This window comes from Nerophis lumbriciformis, linkage group LG06 (genome assembly GCF_033978685.3).
Source record: "Nerophis lumbriciformis linkage group LG06, RoL_Nlum_v2.1, whole genome shotgun sequence".
NCBI lineage: Eukaryota > Metazoa > Chordata > Actinopteri > Syngnathiformes > Syngnathidae > Nerophis > Nerophis lumbriciformis.
This window is the reverse complement of record NC_084553.2, coordinates 45,510,951-45,528,217: the sequence shown is the minus strand read 5'-3', so window position 1 is coordinate 45,528,217 and position 17,267 is coordinate 45,510,951. Positions and strand designations below refer to the sequence as shown.

The window sequence follows — 17,267 nt, the reverse complement described above, 5'->3', positions numbered from 1 at the left end:
TGACTTTTGAACTTTGCGCCTATAACAGTCCGGATGGTTCTTTTCCTTTTTGGTCCGGAGGACACGACGTCCACAGTTTCCAAAACAATTTGAAATAGGGCTGGTCGATATGGCTCAAAACTGTATCGCGATTTATGTGTATTGTATCGGTTGATATCGATAATTATTAATTAGTTTCATGACCAATCGAAAATAAGGATCAGAAGAAAAATAGATTAAATCTAAAAATGTTTTTTTTAAGTTTAACCTTCCTTTAATTATAACCTCCTCAGCTGTCAAGGAAGAAAGGAGAGGAAATCTCAACAGAAACATGGAAAACAATAACCTTTTTAAACTAAAGTGCGAAAATAAGGAATTTGTAAGAAATGCTTAAAAAAGTGTGACAAATTAGTGCAAAGTGAGAACATGTAAACAAAGAGAAACCAGATGATAACCTTTTTTTGGTAGGTTTACTGCTAGAAAGTGGGCATGGGTGAGCGAGGCTAAGGTGGTCTACATTTGTCTGACTACGGTCCAATTTTAAAAAATCAAAAAAATGCCATATTGTTCAGGTGACTTTTCCTGTTTTATCGACAATTTATTCGCTCTCTGCAACCCTCATTTTTAGTTTTTCTTCTCACTGCATGCAAATAATAAACCGCGAGACAACATGGCGCCACTAAACTTGACAGTTGATACCGTTACCTGATTGGCTGTTAGCGTGTCACTCCCACTGATTCGTGATCACTTCCTGTGTTGCTCGGTTACCGCAGAGCAAGTGCCTTTGTTCATGCAACCAATCTTGCTTTGCATCTTCCTGTTTCTTGCGACAAAGAAAGAAAAAAAAATATTGAACACTTTTTTTATTGATATCGATTACGTGTCTTACATGATATAATATTGATATCGTTTTATTTTCCAGCCCTATGGAAAACCAACTTTTCTTACCTTTCTGTGTATTTGAGATTCTCATAACTCTCCAAAATGTGAATGCAAACCATGAAGGCGTGGTGCAGATATTAATAAAACACGTTTGTCTCTTTCCAAATCAGCAGTTTGGAATTTCAGACAATTGTGACATATTTTGTCAACGGATATCTCCATATAAGTTAGACATTTACCCAATGAGCTTGGCGTGAGTCCGCCATTTTTATACCGCTGTAGTCCAATATTGTAGTAAATGAGTTCTTTATTTTGCTCTATTTTCTTGTAGGGTAAACTGGCTCCTACATACTCATATATGCTAAAATTGTCAGCTGCTGCCATTTCTAATAAAAATGTGAGTATAGTTGTAACTTATATCTGCCAGTAGACTCGATATGGAAGTGCTAAAAACATCAACATGGCTGACTAGGTGGAGATGCAGTCGAAGGGAGCTTGGCCTGGGGGGAAATAAATAAAGCTTCCTACAAAACCAAAGCCGCTTTTAATTATTGTTACTAACATTGTTTAAATGTCAATGTCAGCAAAATAAAAATCCATAAATTAGCCACAACATTGTATATAAAGTGCAGGGTTTAAAGCGTGGGGGAAAAGTGGTGGCTTGATTAATTGCAAGCTCAACATGGGCTTTTTCATGTGAAAACATGATCAACAGTGTCATTTGCGTCACCTTATTTTCAGACCCTGGTTTTTGACAGCTTTAACAATGAATATACTGTACATACAGTATCAACAATTGGTGGTTTCCCTGTGCAGTACATTGTGGTTGTTGTTGTACAACCATGTATTTCTTTTTTTCATTTAATTTTTTTCCAATCTACAAAGTCGTTTTTCTATATATTCAGGGTAATGCAGTAATCATCATGTCATAATACAGACACACAAGTTAGTGCTGCAACAATCATCATCAATACAAACCTCTGTAATAATGGGTCTTTATTTTTAGATAATTGATTTTTGATCGTATATCTATATATTTTTCTTGCCGGCCTGCCTATCTTCAGAACCTCGAGCACAAGCTGGACCCCAAGACAAAGAACCTGCCCTACCTTCGTAACCCTGACATCCTGGTGGGTGAGAATGACCTCACGGCGCTCAGCTACCTCCACGAGCCGGCAGTGCTGCACAACCTCAAAGTTCGCTTCATTGACTCAAAGCTCATCTACACTTACTGTGGTAGGAACTCCCTTGGCTGCTATACGAGGCAATACAGTTGAAGGATGCTCAGTGGGATACATTGTGGCAGTCTATGAGCTATGCCTTTCTAGTGTCTGTTTCTGACTGTATATTTAATCCTAGTGTGTTGTACCAAATATTTAGTGGTATAAGAGGGTTGCATATGACGTCACGTCTGTTTTTCTTCTTAATTCATACAATGGTTAAACAGCTTGCGCGTGGCATTAAAACCATTGAGAGGGAGTGTAGAGTTTGAGCAGAAAATGCCTTTCTGTTCTTGGATTTTCCAATCATTCAAATAGAGATATAGAAAAGGGCTTTCATAGAGTACCGAAAAAAGTGGTTGATAAAGGTAACAAAGTCAGGGGAAAAAACAGAAGTGTGTCGAAGGAAATGGCTCTTAAAAATATCACTTTCATCATCATGTGGAATACAATCGAACCATGCTTGTGTCTGCAGGGGTTCACTTTGTAAAATGTTTGTTTTAACATTTGATTTGTTTGAGAAACTTTCTTTGATGCAATCAAGGTTATTCTCTATTATATTAGGAGTGTTTGAGAGCAGAAATAAATGTAAAGAAAGAAAGAACAAGAGATCGCATTAGTTTGTGTTGTTTTTTGGTTGCTATGCCTAAATATAACTACGAAGACCTAGTTGTGCAAATAAACTAACTTTGGTCCAATCCACCGTATTTTCGTTGTCAATTTTCATAACAGAAACTAAAAGCTTATGTTGTTGTGCAGGAAAGCCGAGTGCTTTATTTGACATGGATGACCACATTATAGCGTCTTTGGCGCTATTAGTTAGCATCAACAAAATATCCTTAATAGTATTAATAAACTAGATGAATACATCTCTTGTAGGCTCAACAGCATAAACTATATCTTGATATCGCTAGTAAAGATTCATGCTGAACAACAGGGACATCTATAGCTAAATAATGAGACAAAATATGAACTTCACACCATAAAAACAACTGCAGATATGAATTGTAGATGACACTAATATACGTAGCAGGAAATCAACTTCAAACAAACCAGTGACGTGCGGTGAGGTTCATGACTGGTGAGGCACTGACTTCATCACAGTCAGATTTACAAACATATGAACCCTAAAGAGTATCTTATTCACCATTTGATTGGCAGCAGTTAACGGGTTATGTTTAAAAGCTCATACCAGCATTCTTCCCTGCTTGGCACTCAGCATCAAGGGTTAGAATTGGGGTTTAAATCACCAACAATTATTCCCGGGCGCGGCGCCGCTGCTGCCCACTGCTCCCCTCACATCCCAGGGGGTGGTGAGCAAGGAGATGGGTCAAATGCAGAGGACAAATTTCACCACACCTAGTGTGTGTGTGACAATCATTGGTACTTTAACTTAACTTTAACTTTACACATACAAACTGTAGCACACAAAAAAGCACATTTAATAAAAAAAACGTTATGGTCTTACCTTTACTTATAAGTGCGGGAACAGTGGTGTTCGTGTTGGAGGAGTTGTGAATGAATGAAATATGAAATCCGTGCTGCAGTCTGCATGTGTACCTAATGTTGTGTCCCTGCAGTCGTTCACGGCTCCTCCGGCGCGAGCAATGTTGTTTTTGCACTTTTTGGCTTCTTGTTAAGTGACTTTTTTGGGGTGGATTCGGTCTTGCACGTGGAGGGTTTTGGTGTGGGCTTTGGTTGGTGTGGCGCTCCCGTCGGGGGGTGCAGTCCGCGGCGGAAGTGCATTAACCGGCACCAGGAGGCGGGATTACGCGAGCCTCACACAGTGCGTCTTTGCAGCAGTTTTATGATTGCCCAGCACAAGAAATACTTTACACACATACAGTTGTTGACAAAATACACTGTACATTATATACCTCAGCTAACTAAACTATGGAAATGTATAATATAATTCATATAGCAATACGGTCTCACTGCACAGCAGGCCAGCAGTTAGCCGAGTCCGCAATCCATGGTGAGGTACAATTGAGTGACGTGCCTCAACTGGCTGCTGATCACCGCACCGTCTCTTCTCAGTATTTGAACGGCAAATGTGAAAATTCAGCGATTTTGAATAAAAATAATATAAAACTGGTGAAGTTAAGCGGAAAATAACTTTATAGTATAATCCCTGGATACATATAACAATTTAATACATGTTTTTTCTTTTTACATTTTTTTCTTTCCATGATGGCAGGTGAGGCCCCGCCTCACCTGCCTCCAATGACCGCACGTCACTGAAACAAACTTATCCTTTTTCTCATGAGTGTCATGATCACAGTAGCACAGCACTCGTTATGTCAATCAAATACGTTACCGATGCATGAATAGGTCCACACTTTGTCTTTTACCGACTAATGTGGACCCCTCAGATGTAAAGACATGATGTGCCTTCAATCTTGTCTTCTGTAAATACTGTAAGTGTCAAGTAAAGTGAGGTAGCAGTAACCTCTTGGTCATGATAAATGGTTTAAATTTTAAAAATATATTTTTTTCTTAAGAGTGTAAAACTCAACTCCATCCCATTTAAACAATTTTTTTCATGATCGCTTTTATATTTGCCTCTAAATCTTTTAACATACGCCTAAATCTACACTGATGCAGGTAAATAAACAGGAGTCTAATGGGGCTTAGACTATCGCCTGAAACCTGGAAGTGCCCGGATGTGCCTTTAGGTCACGTGATTGCAACCCACCTATTGTTTATGGCATAATGCAACATACATGTGTAAGTCTGCTATCTTCGTTGCTAGCACAGTATACACATATTTCCTTTTTGTGGCAGGAATTGTTTTGGTGGCCATCAACCCTTACGAGACATTGCCCATTTACGGGACAGACATCATCAACGCCTACAGTGGCCAGAACATGGGAGACATGGACCCACACATCTTTGCTGTGGCAGAGGAGGCTTACAAACAAATGGCCAGGTTTGTTTACACTTCATTCTTAGCCTCTCATATCTTACTCCTCACTGTAGTCATAACGTATTTTGCTCTGTCAGCTGGTTTTTATACACAGTTGCATGCAGATTATATACTCTGTTTTGCTCTTTCTTCACAGACTATGAAGTGCTTTATTATTTGCACATTCCAAATTAGTATGTTCCCTCCATTTTGTTAGTTATAATAAGGATGCACAATATGTTTTTTTCCTCGAACCGTTAACTGACACAGATAACTTGCTGCTTCTCAAGACCAATAACCGATAATTTATTTATATCTCATTTTGTTTAGTTTAGATTTAACTGTAGTACCTGCACACTTATTTTTGCGGCTAACTTTGGGGCAGCTTCTTTAGCAGCGCAGGCGGCTTTCTAGGCTTTGAAAACACTGATGCAGCAATGTTGGCATTTCAGGTGGCTGATGAGGTTTGGTGCATTGAAGCGCAATGTTTTTTACACTACACGGGTAATTTTTGCAGAACCTTTTTGTGCAAATAGCATGATACAGGTAGGAGATAAGGAGAACTTGACACACCTCCAGCACACGTACGAGTAATCTTGCCTCATTGGTTGGGCTGGACAATTATGGCAAAAATAATCAACACAATTATTTGGGGTGATTATTAAACATGAGGATGCCATTTTTCTAAGCTCCCACTTTTCTTTTTTGTTGTTCTGGAATCTCAACTTAAGTGATTGAAGTTATTGGAAATAAGTGATTTGGAATACTGGCGCTGTATCAAATAAATGGTAGTGGCAACCATGGTGAGATCCCAAACTTCGAGTGGATGTGGTCCGTTTTTTTCAGTTATACCCTCACTTCTCTCTTTAACCGTTACAAGCTCTGGAATTTGCATGGATTTCCCACGGCCTGTTATTTGCTTTTCATTCATTAGAATGTTTTAATAACCATGACAAGTCAAAATCAAAATCTAAATTTGATTACTCGTCCAGCCCTACTCATTGGAGCTTTTTTTTGTATCAGAATAATTTTTTATTTCGTTAGATAGTTACCGTCCACCCCTAAAATGTTTGTGTGTGTATATATATATATATATATACTGTATATATATATTTAAAGTAAGTTATGGTTATGTTAATGAACAAATGTTATGGTAAATACACTGTGCATTACCAAATATCGTATATTGAGAGAGGATGATCTACTGCATGATGTTGTACAGCGCACACAATGTGCTACACAAAGTACATTTGCAGTCAGTTACATCATCTTCTTGTCACTTAGAAAAAATACTAAGGACATGACCTCGGTCTCCTCAATGGTAGTTCAACCTAACCCTGGTCCAGATAGTAAGTGTTTGAGTACCCTTTGTGATTTTAAATCCAGACCTGGGCTTGGCATTATTCATCTAATTGTTAGAAGTCTACTTCCTCAACTAGATCTTATGAGGATCTGGGCTAAAACTACTGATACTGACATATTTGTCTTGTCTGAAACCTGGTTTAAGTAATCCATCACAGATAAAGATATTAAAGGCTAGAAAAGGTGGCAGAATTGCAATATATATAAAACATAAATTTAATGTAGCTCCTTTATTGTCTGTATTCCACAGCAAACAATTTGAATTCCTTGCACTTAAAGCGGAACTCCTTAGGGACAGTTTTATAATTATTATTGGTTGTTACAGACCCCCTTCAGCAAGCAGTTAGGCCCTACTGTCACTAAACAATCAGCTTTCACCCTAAACTTTAATGAGATTCTTCTTATTGTGGATATGAATTGTGACTGGTTGTCGTTTGCCACTGATGGTTTTGAATCAACCTGTGACTTTTTTACTCTTACACAGCTCATTAGCGGCCCAACCCGTCCAAATCTCAAATGCCCAGAGAAATCTTTTCTTTCTAGATCTTTTTTTAACAAATGCTCATCATAATAAATACTCTCATGTTGGTATTGTTGCAAATGATTTGAGTGACTACTGTGTTATTGCCACTGTGTGTCAAGCTAAGCTCTTAAAAGCGAGGCCACTAATTATTGTTAAACATAATTTTAAGCATTTTTGTGAGCAAGCTTTTTATTATGATTTATGGCTCTTTGATTGGTCCATGATCACTCTTTTTAGTGATGTTGAGTTGGCCTGGAAATATTTTCATGGTGCATTTATCAATATTATAATGGGTTCGAGACTGGGCTCGGGATCTTTCTGTGTGGAGTTTGCATGTTCTCCCCGTGACTGCGTGGGTTCCCTCCGGGTACTCTGGCTTCCTCTCACCTCCAACAAACATGCACCTGTGGATAGATTGATTGGCAACACTAAACTGGCCCTAGTGTGTGAATGTGAGTGTGAATGTTATCTGTCTATCTCTGTGTTGGCCCTGTGATGAGGTGGCGACTTGTCCAGGGTGTACGCCGCCTTCCGCCTGAAGCAGCTGAGATAGGCTCCAGCACCCCCTGCGACCCCGAACGGGTGAAGCGGTAGAAAATGGATGGATTGATAAACAAACATGCTCCTCTACATAATTTCAGAGTGAAAAGTAGAAGTAATCCTTGGTTGTCTCCTGAACTGTCCAGTCAAAAGAAAGGGATGCTACCTGGGCCATGGCTAGAAATACCAAATCCCAGGCTCACTGGATGTTTTTAAGGCAGCAGGAGATCTCTTGTCAAGAAGTCAAAGTCTGAGTTTTATCTTGTGCAAACCACCAGTACCTTCAATGATCCCAAGAAATTCTGGAAAGTCATAACCACAAATATCTGCCAACTTGTATTGTGAAAGACTTATGTAGTCAAACTGATAAATCAGCTGTACTTAATTGTTTTAATGAACATTTTTATTTTTTCTGGTTTTTTTTTTTACTCTTTATTGCCACATCCAAATCAACTGAATGTTCAGAAGGTTTGTATGTCACCATCCTTTCCCCCTTACATTTAGTTTTACTCCTTGGATGAATTTGTTTGAGGTCAAGAAAGTGGATCCTGGTAAATCTGCAAGTCCTAACAAATATAGGCCCTTCTTTTTAAAGTCAGATTTTATTGTCGAACCTCGTACGCATATTTTCAAACATTCCTCGTCCAGTAATGAGATTCCTAACATGGAAATGGGGTAACGATCCGAATCAGAATCAATCCTCCATTCAAAATCAACACTTTTTTAAATAACATTAGGTGCCAGTACTATGATTAACTACATTCCTCCATAAAATACATAACAGATCTGATACATTTCTATATTACTTAAAAGAAAACTGGTTTTGTTTAATAAATTCTACCCAAACATTTAACAAATACAAATAAGGCAATAAGAGAAATATCCCACACTTTTATTTTCCAAAGTAAATCTGTACAGCAGATATGGGCATCTACAATTAATCGATTAAGAGTCGTTACAGGTAAGAATCGCGATTCATTCAAAAATAGATTTTTGTGACACCTCTATATCTCAGGGTACTTGTTGTTTTCCATCTATGTAAATCATCTCTGTGATAATGTGTCAGATGCTGCGTTCCTTTTTTATGCAGATGACGCGGTCATATATTGTTCATCCTCTGCTGTAGCGCAAACCTTTGAGTTCCTGCAGTCTGCTTTTAATGTTGTTCAGTCCCAGCTGACTCAGCTGAGACTAGTGCTAAATACAGATAAATCTAAGGTGATGAGATTTTCAAATGGCAACGGACTGCCATCGAACATTACCAAAATATCAACTGCTTATAAGTTTGAACTTGAAATGGTCACGACACATCAGTACTTGGGGATTGTTACTGATGAGAATTTGTAGTTTAAATCACACCTAGAAAAACCTGTGGCCAAAATTTAACATTAAATTGTTGTTTTTTTTCTTTCGAAACAATTCCTGTTTTTTCCTACAAGTTAGGAAACGGTTGATTCTGACCACTTTTATGCCTTTACTAGAATATGGAGACTTGCTTTTTATGAATGCACCTGACGCTTATTTGAAAAAACTGGATACTGTATATTACAGTGCCTTCCGTTTTATTACTGGTTTTGGCAAACTTGTCCACCATTGCACTTTGTAGGCAACGGCCAACTGTCCCATCTTTGTCAGTGTGCAGCTTTTCCCGATGGAATATATAAATCACCTCTTGGTCTGGTTCCCCCTTATTTATGTTCTTTTATGTGTAGAGACTCCAGTTACTACAGTTTAAGTGTCACAGGACATCCTTGGCGTGTTGGTCCCTAGAGCCAACAAGTGTGTGTTAACTCATATTCAGTGGATAGTGCACCTATGCTGCTATACAAGCTGTATGTACACTACTCTAAAGTACGTTCAAATTGACTTTTTTTTAATTCAACTGTCCTTTGAGAAAATAAAGTATATTATCATTACGTGTACCAATAAATCATTGTCCTCTAACAACAACTCAGAAGAATCAGAATCAGAATCAGAATCAGCTTTATTGTCATTACGCAAGGTAACGAGATTGAGGCCATTCCATACCGTGCGATGTGTGCATGCTAGAAAACTAACCTGACTTAAAGTATTGCTTGTATCAGGTAAAGAAATATCAATAAAGTATTGAGAATCAGCATACCGGTATTCTTTGAAAGCCAGTTTAAGACTGATAATACCAAGTATCTCAGCCCAGTTTTGTAACAGAAGGGTTTTGTCTAAGCCTCCTCTTCAGGGTACATCTCCTATCAAAGCATGCAAAGAGCAATGAGGTTAGAAGGTTTGCCCATGCCTGCTGATAATAATTACAGCTTTACACTTTCCCTTTGTCTGTTATTAGAGAGCCATCTACCCTATCATTTCCTTGAAACACACCAATCACTGAGTAAAATGCATCACCCAGATCACAGCACGTCACTGTAACGTCTTGTTTCAGGGATGAGAGGAACCAGTCAATCATTGTCAGCGGAGAGTCGGGGGCAGGAAAGACTGTGTCGGCCAAGTATGCCATGAGATACTTTGCCACGGTCAGCGGCTCAGCCAGCGAGGCCAACGTTGAAGAGAAAGTGTTGGCTTCTAACCCAATCATGGAGGTGAGGGCACATTCTCTTATTTCCTCTCCTCTCCTCTCCCTTCGACCAGAATCTCCCTCTTCCTCCTGTCTACTTTCACTCTGACCAATCAGAGGCAAGCTGACTGGATGAATAGAAGGTGTACTTGGGTCACAGTGATGTAACTGCAGCAACAATTCCTGGATGCAGGCGTAATATCTGCATCAGCCTTTTACGATATTGTTTTGTGTGTGCGTGCGCATGTACATGTGTGTGTGTAAGGCATTTAAATGTTTGTGACACACATATTTAAATAGATATCTTGTACGCAGTGAAAGACTGACTTTCCGTCTCTTAATGTTGAACACAATGCACTGCGGGATATGAGGTCAAGCTGGCATTTGTTCAGATTTTGAGATAACATTTTACCCATAAGTATACGAAAACAATAAAGGAAATGTGATTATAGTTTGTTCCAGGGTAAAACTTTTATCATAAAACATTTTAAACATACGGTCAGTGTTTATGTCTCATACAATTTAACTGTCTTTTGATTGATTGATTGATACTTTTATTAGTAGATTGCACAGTACAGTACATATTCCGTACAATTGACCACTAAATAGTAACACCCGAATAAGTTTTTCAACTTGTTTAAGTCGGGGATAACGTTAATCAATTCTGAATTAAATTTGTATGAAAAAGTAAAGAGGAGGATGTCTGCTTGGTAGGCAACATTCTTTGAGACTTGACTGCATTTCACTTGTTAGCATTCTTAACTGCCATATAAAGTACAGTAGTACCTCAAGTTACGAGCTAAATTGGAGCTCTTAACTCTTTCAAACACTTGTAACTCAAATCAGCGTCTTTCATTAAAATTAATTGAAATCAATTTAATTAGTGCTCGCCCCCACCCCCAAAACATCACAAGTTTAACATGTACATTCCTTTTAATCCAATTTTTTGGGGGAAAAAATTAATGTAGAAAATCAATAAAACCACAGTCATTTAGGAAGTAATGTAAAAAAAAAAATAATGCACAGCAATTACTCTTACGGCATCTCCTTCTAGCTGCTTCGCTGTCAATCACGCCATCAGCAGTTTTTCCATAATTGTATAGATAGATAGATAGAATGTTAGCTATTATTTTAACTTTCTTCCCTGGCATTAGACTCATACTGCTTCACCATGCAGAGTAGCAGTAATACTCTTGAATTGCTTCGCCAAGTTGGCGACACGCTCTGTCATGTATTTGATGATTTATTTTTTTAATTCCATGAATGTCATCCACTTCTTTTTCTTAACACTATCCTTCACACTCACTTCCTTCCTTCCCATGGTTGGAAAACAAAGTTATGTCGATATTTAGCTATACGCTAATGCTAGCGAGTAAGACCAGATGTATTGGGCCGGATCTTACAGGGTTCACTGTGACATTTACTATGCAAACTAATGGCGGGGATATTTGTATCTCACAGTTTTGCTTGCAACTTAAAGCATAGCAATTAGCCGAGAGACAGCTCTGATCTCAAAACACTCTTGAATTGGGGCACTCTTAAGTTGAGGTATCACTGTAAGTTTAAAAAGAAGTTAAGCTGTAAAACAAAAATAACAAAACATAAACCCGCAACTTGTGGACATGACTTAAAGACACAGTGCTGCTTTGTTTCTAATATCCATCCATCCATCCATTTTCTACCGCTTGTCCCTATCGGGGTCGCGGGGGGTGCTGGAGCCTATATAGCTGCATTCAGGTACACCCTGGACAAGTCGCCACCTCATCGCAGGGCTGTTTCTAATATGCAATCTATTTTGTTTACTGTCATTTTAGCCATTTTATGCTTAGCAGTCAGGATAGGGGTGGGTGCATTACTTTCCTCTGTTTTCCATTTACTTTTTGATTTCTGGGTCATATGTCATCTTCACATTTTGCCTCTTTGCCATCAATGGTACCTTTAGGTGGAGACATCACACAACAAATCTAATAAAAAGCATAATCTCTTTAATGCACATTGAACTGAAGTCCATTTGCTGAAAATAAACGCTGGAATTGTATGCAACTTTGGAGCCCTTTTGTCCCCAAATATTCGTTCAGATTCCGAACTGTAGTGCCTGTCAAACTGCCTGCGTTAGACTGTTGAATATTTTTCATTATTTAACAAGACCTTCTGACTGAGCCATTACAAAAATGTCAATGATGACAATGATGGTAATGTTTGTCTTCTCTCTCAGGCCATCGGAAATGCTAAGACAACTCGCAACGACAACAGCAGTCGCTTTGGAAAGTATATCGAGATCGGCTTTGACAACCGCTACAGAATCATTGGTGCCAACATGAGGACATATCTTCTGGAAAAATCCAGGGTGGTGTTCCAGGTGAGTGTTAGAAACATTTACTGTACTGTAGGTTTGCTATGATTGGTTGCTTTTTTACTAATTGTTTAGGCATGGTCTTATTAAAATTTTATTGCAAGACCTATCCATCCATCCGTTTTCTACCGCTTTTCCCTTTGTGGCCGCGGAGGGGCTGGAGCCTATTCCAGCTGCACTCGGGCAGAAGGCATGGTACACCCTGGACAAGTCGCCACTTCATCTATCAAATTATTGAAATAAAAATTATCCATCCATTTTCTACCGCTTGTCCCTCTTGGGGGCACGGAGCGTGCTGGAGCCTATCTCAGCTGCATTCAGGCGGAAGGCAGGGTACACCCTGGACAAGTTGCCACCTCATCGCAGGGCCAACACAGATGGACAGACAACATTCACACTCACATTCACAGACAGGGCCAATTTAGTGTTGCCAATCAACCTACCTGTATCTCCAGGTGCATTATTGTGAGGCACTTGAACTAACCCCTGTTCCACCGTGCTGCCCAATAAAAATGATATGTTAAATATATTTATTTCATGGGGAAGTTTCGAAAAAAAAGTCCTATCAATATAATGTTTTGACGAGGAACAAAGAAGTTATGTCGACTTTATGCACTGCAGTTCATTACCAGAAGCACAGCACAGTTCTATCTGATTTCTAACTTTGCACTGTTCTTTGACACTTAAGTGTAGTACAGTGAGGAAACCAGACATCTCAGTACTTTTTATGTCTCTTGTCATTATTTTAATGGAATTCCACAGTTGTCACTTCATATTTAGTTCATATTTAGTTATGAGTGCAAAACGACAAAACAGTAGATCACAAGGTGAAACAATCTTTGACATGTTTTCCATGCCAGCATTGCAACAATGCAAAGCCTGTGACAACCATACAGTACTTTACATACGATAAACCGATCCTTTTGGACTATGTTTTATGCTCTTGATAATGTCAACACAAGTAGGAGGAAACTACCTTGATCTAATCCTAAAAGTTAATCCATCTCTTAATAAACATTTAAACATGGCCGCAGAGTCTTTGTGTACATGTTTTAGCATCAGCTGATATGTGTTGAGATAAAGGACAAGGCTTTACATATTGTCCTTGTCATATTTTGTAAATGTTTGGCTGTGTCCATATGGAAATGGTAAGGCAGCAATGCAAGTGACCCAAGTCATTATGCAGTGACTGCATCTCTCCTGCTCACTTGTGGCCGCTCTACCATTCGTGCCTCGCCGATCTAATATGATATGGTTGAAAAAAGATGTATTATAATTGAATAGCCAATGTTTGAGAAGTCTACTATTAGCTCCAACAGATATGATATGCTTTAAAATGCAACACGTGCAAATTTTAAAAGCCAATGTGGCTCAAGAGCCAAAAAGTTTGCCCACCCCTGCTCTACTGCCATCTTGTGGCAAAAGTTGATAGTGCAACCCTTCAATTCGTCACGTTTCATGTGTCAGGTAAACCGCGACAAATGGGGCGGTATGAATCCCCTACCTACTGTAAGACTATCTGTTTTTAAATGTTTTTTCCTAAGAAAAAAAAAAACATGATATTCGAGTATATTGTACATAATTCAAGTATACATGAATGTATTCACCTTTTGCGCCTCGTGGAAAATGTGGCTGATAATAAAAACGTTGATTTTTGTGCTTGGATGTTTTGATCATTACAGTGTCACTGCACCTGAATGGTTAAATTTCCTCAATGTTTTTAAACTGTGATTTAGTAAAAATCAATTAGTCATTGGAAAATTCTGAAGATAGTGCTGAAATTTATATACGTACATGTATTTATAAAATTAGTTTTGAATTATGTTTCTTTAGGCAGACAAAATTGGCACTTGTTTCATAGTTCTTGACCTAAAAAAATATGTCTAGAGGTAAAAGTAGTGATTTTAGGCTTGTTTTCTAACGAATTTCAGCACATTTTGTAACACCCACTTTTAGCTCCAAAATGTGGGCGGGCCTGCAACAGCCTGCTGATATCACTTATTGCGTAGTATGTGTTTTGGTAGCACCTTCATCGCAAATCACAATATTTTATTTGGATGCAATGGATCCTTCAATTTTAATAAAGTATTGCCTCATTTGTTTTCTTGCAGGCGGACGAGGAGAGGAATTATCATATCTTTTATCAGCTTTGTGCATCATCGCATCTGCCGGAGTTCAAGAAACTAAAACTGAGTAAGTGTTGTATACTGACCTACACAAATAGACGTACACTCCCCCAGTCTTTCTTAGAGTTTGGTCTGTGGGTCACTAGTGGTCCCTGAGAAAATGCAAGTGACCTCTGTTAGAAGTGTAGGTACTATACTACCTGGTAATTGCCAAAACACTGAAAAGCAACCATCTCGATAAGTCATTAATCCAAGCACATGTATGGATATGATAAAACATACAATTATGTTCCAATGAAACTGAAATGGAGCTCCTACAGGGGATTCTTTCCACATCTTCAAACCAGTCAAGGGAAGATGTTTTAAATCGTCTGTCATGTTTCGTATCATATCAAGACTTTTATGATGATGTCATTGCTGGTAGCGAGGCACACACAAGACTCTGTTGTCGAACAGGCTTTCATGCAGAGCACACCCACTGTGGGTCTGCACCTGCTCATCTAAGTCACGGAACTCGCACGCACTCACACACAGCTGCTGTCTTCCTCTCCTGCCGACTTGCTGGCTCAGTAAATAGAGGGTATTTGTCACAGAGTCCATGCCCCGGTTGCCAGGCAACAGTTCATTCATTAATTTACGTGTTAAATGTTGTAACAGATTTGTTTTTGGTGGAACTGACACTTCAGATAGCAGAAAAAAAGTGTTTGTTTTCAGAATTTGTTTTTAATGAATTAGATTTAATTTAACTATATTTAAATATGTATCATTTAGTTATACTAATGTTCTGTTTAATTTTATTACCCTTAAGAGATCCTAGGAATTTGTTGAATAAATATTAGTCAAATTTTCTATTTTAGAGAAAACTAACTAATTATCTTCACTTTTCCTGAAATTACCCAAAAATGGCAAAACTGCACAAATAAGACTAACAATATAAAATGTCCAATTAAAAATGCCATTTATTTTTACTATTAACTAATCCTTTATGTTAATGTTTCAACATGGACTTCTAACTAAAGTATTTTGGATATTTTTGGGTAGCTGACATTTTTTATTGACAAGAATAATTTAGTGTTTAAGACCTAAGAATTGAAGCGTGTGTACAGACAAGAGTGTCGATGTGGGTCGGTAACTACGGATGTTGTACCGGGGCTCTGGGCTTTTTTAAAGTTTTACGATTTTTTTCCTGCTATTTAAATATGTACGTTATAATTTTTTTTTGCCATTTATGTAAATATAAAGCTAATATAGCCGTGAAAGTTTAATAACAAGGCTGCTTGAATCGAATTAGGAATATCTACCACTACCTATAAAAAATACGAAATGGTTTGTTGCACCATGCAGCAAACCCAGCGTCGTCAAAGCTCACCTTTAAGCATTCACACACAGCACCAGCATTTTGGAACAAAGAGGAGGGGATAGAAGAAAAGTGGAAGAAAATAAATCTATATGTGGTAGCATAGGAGAAAGTTGCCGGTATGTACAAGTTTCAGTTTTGCATCCTATTGCCTATAGCTGTGGTGCATTCAAAGACCCTCGATTAAAAATACAAACAAAGGTGTCACTAGTTTTTAAAGACAGGGCGATACTTCACTCCCAGGAAATGCGTAAATAATAATAATATACTCATAATATTGATGATGTATTTTTAGGATTCATATTATCCACTAATGAGAATCCTATGTGTATCAGCTAATATCGAGTTTACATTCTTAAGTAAAAGAAAATGTGGCATATCTATGATAACATTTTACGAGATAATAACAGATTATATGATTATTTAAATTAATATTCTGGCTACCTTATATTGAATTATTTGGCACCTTTTTGTAAACACCCCCCCCCGAAAAGTCACTTTTTTTTCAAGAACAAAATCTAATTATTTCTGATGGTTTATCTATAGGCAGCACGGTGGAGAGGGGTTAGTGCGTCTGCCTCACAATATGAAGGTCCTGAGTAGTCCTGGGTTCAATCCCAGGCTCCGGATCGTTCTGTGTGGAGTTTGCATGTTCTCCCCATGACTGCATGGGTTCCCTCCGGGTACTCCGGCTTCCTCCCACCTCCAAAGACATGCACCTGGGGATAGGTTGATTGGCAACACTAACATTGGCCCTAGTGTGTGAATGTGAGTGTGAATGTTGTCTGTCTATCTGTGTTGGCCGTGCGATGAGTTGGCGAGTTGTCCAGGGTGTACCCCGCCTTCCGCCCTATTGTAGCTGAGATAGACTCCAGCGCCCCCCGCGACCCCAAAGGGAATAAGCGGTAGAAAATGGATGGATGGATGGGTTTATCTATATGTGTTCTATATATGGTAATCCCATCTTTAAAAAGTCGTAAACCTAAATAAGGTTTTTAATGTTTGTTTATAAGGTGGTTTCAACCAAAAACATGCAATAATTTGTTTTTAGTGCATGTAAACATACCAAGTGTGTGTATGGGTTTAGGGTTGGAAGGGGGCCCTTTAGGAGCCTTGTGTGTGGGTAATAGATAATGATTTTTATCAACGGTGGCATGTAAACCTTTCTTCAATGTGCTTTCCCCCCTCTTAGGCAATGCAAACGACTTTGTGTATACCTGGCAGGGCCGCAGTCCCGTGATCGAAGGTGTAGACGACACCAAGGAGCTCTGCACCACCCGCCACGCCTTCTCGTTGCTTGGTAAATACTTGTGGTAGAGACGTAGTAGATTCCATGTAAACTTTAGGTGTACATTTTGCAAGTTGTCCATACTGTAGTAGCATTTAGCAGGGGGGTGTGCACAGATGTATTTTCACCAATTTTGTTTTCATCTCTGTGGTATGGATGCAACCGTCCGCCTCCCTAGAATCAT

The 17,267-nt window shown here is 38.7% G+C and overlaps 1 protein-coding gene across 1 annotated transcript in view; it reads left to right on the top strand.

The window, feature by feature from the left end:
• myo5aa (myosin VAa) overlaps positions 1–17,267 on the top strand; it is a 73,195-nt gene that overhangs the window by 15,860 nt on the left and 40,068 nt on the right. Inside the window, exons 3-8 of the mRNA XM_061964455.2 lie at positions 1,926–2,097; positions 4,866–5,010; positions 9,828–9,984; positions 12,175–12,318; positions 14,424–14,505; positions 16,988–17,095. Coding sequence (XP_061820439.2) covers positions 1,926–2,097; positions 4,866–5,010; positions 9,828–9,984; positions 12,175–12,318; positions 14,424–14,505; positions 16,988–17,095 — 808 coding nt within the window. The remainder of the gene's footprint in view (positions 1–1,925; positions 2,098–4,865; positions 5,011–9,827; positions 9,985–12,174; positions 12,319–14,423; positions 14,506–16,987; positions 17,096–17,267) is intronic.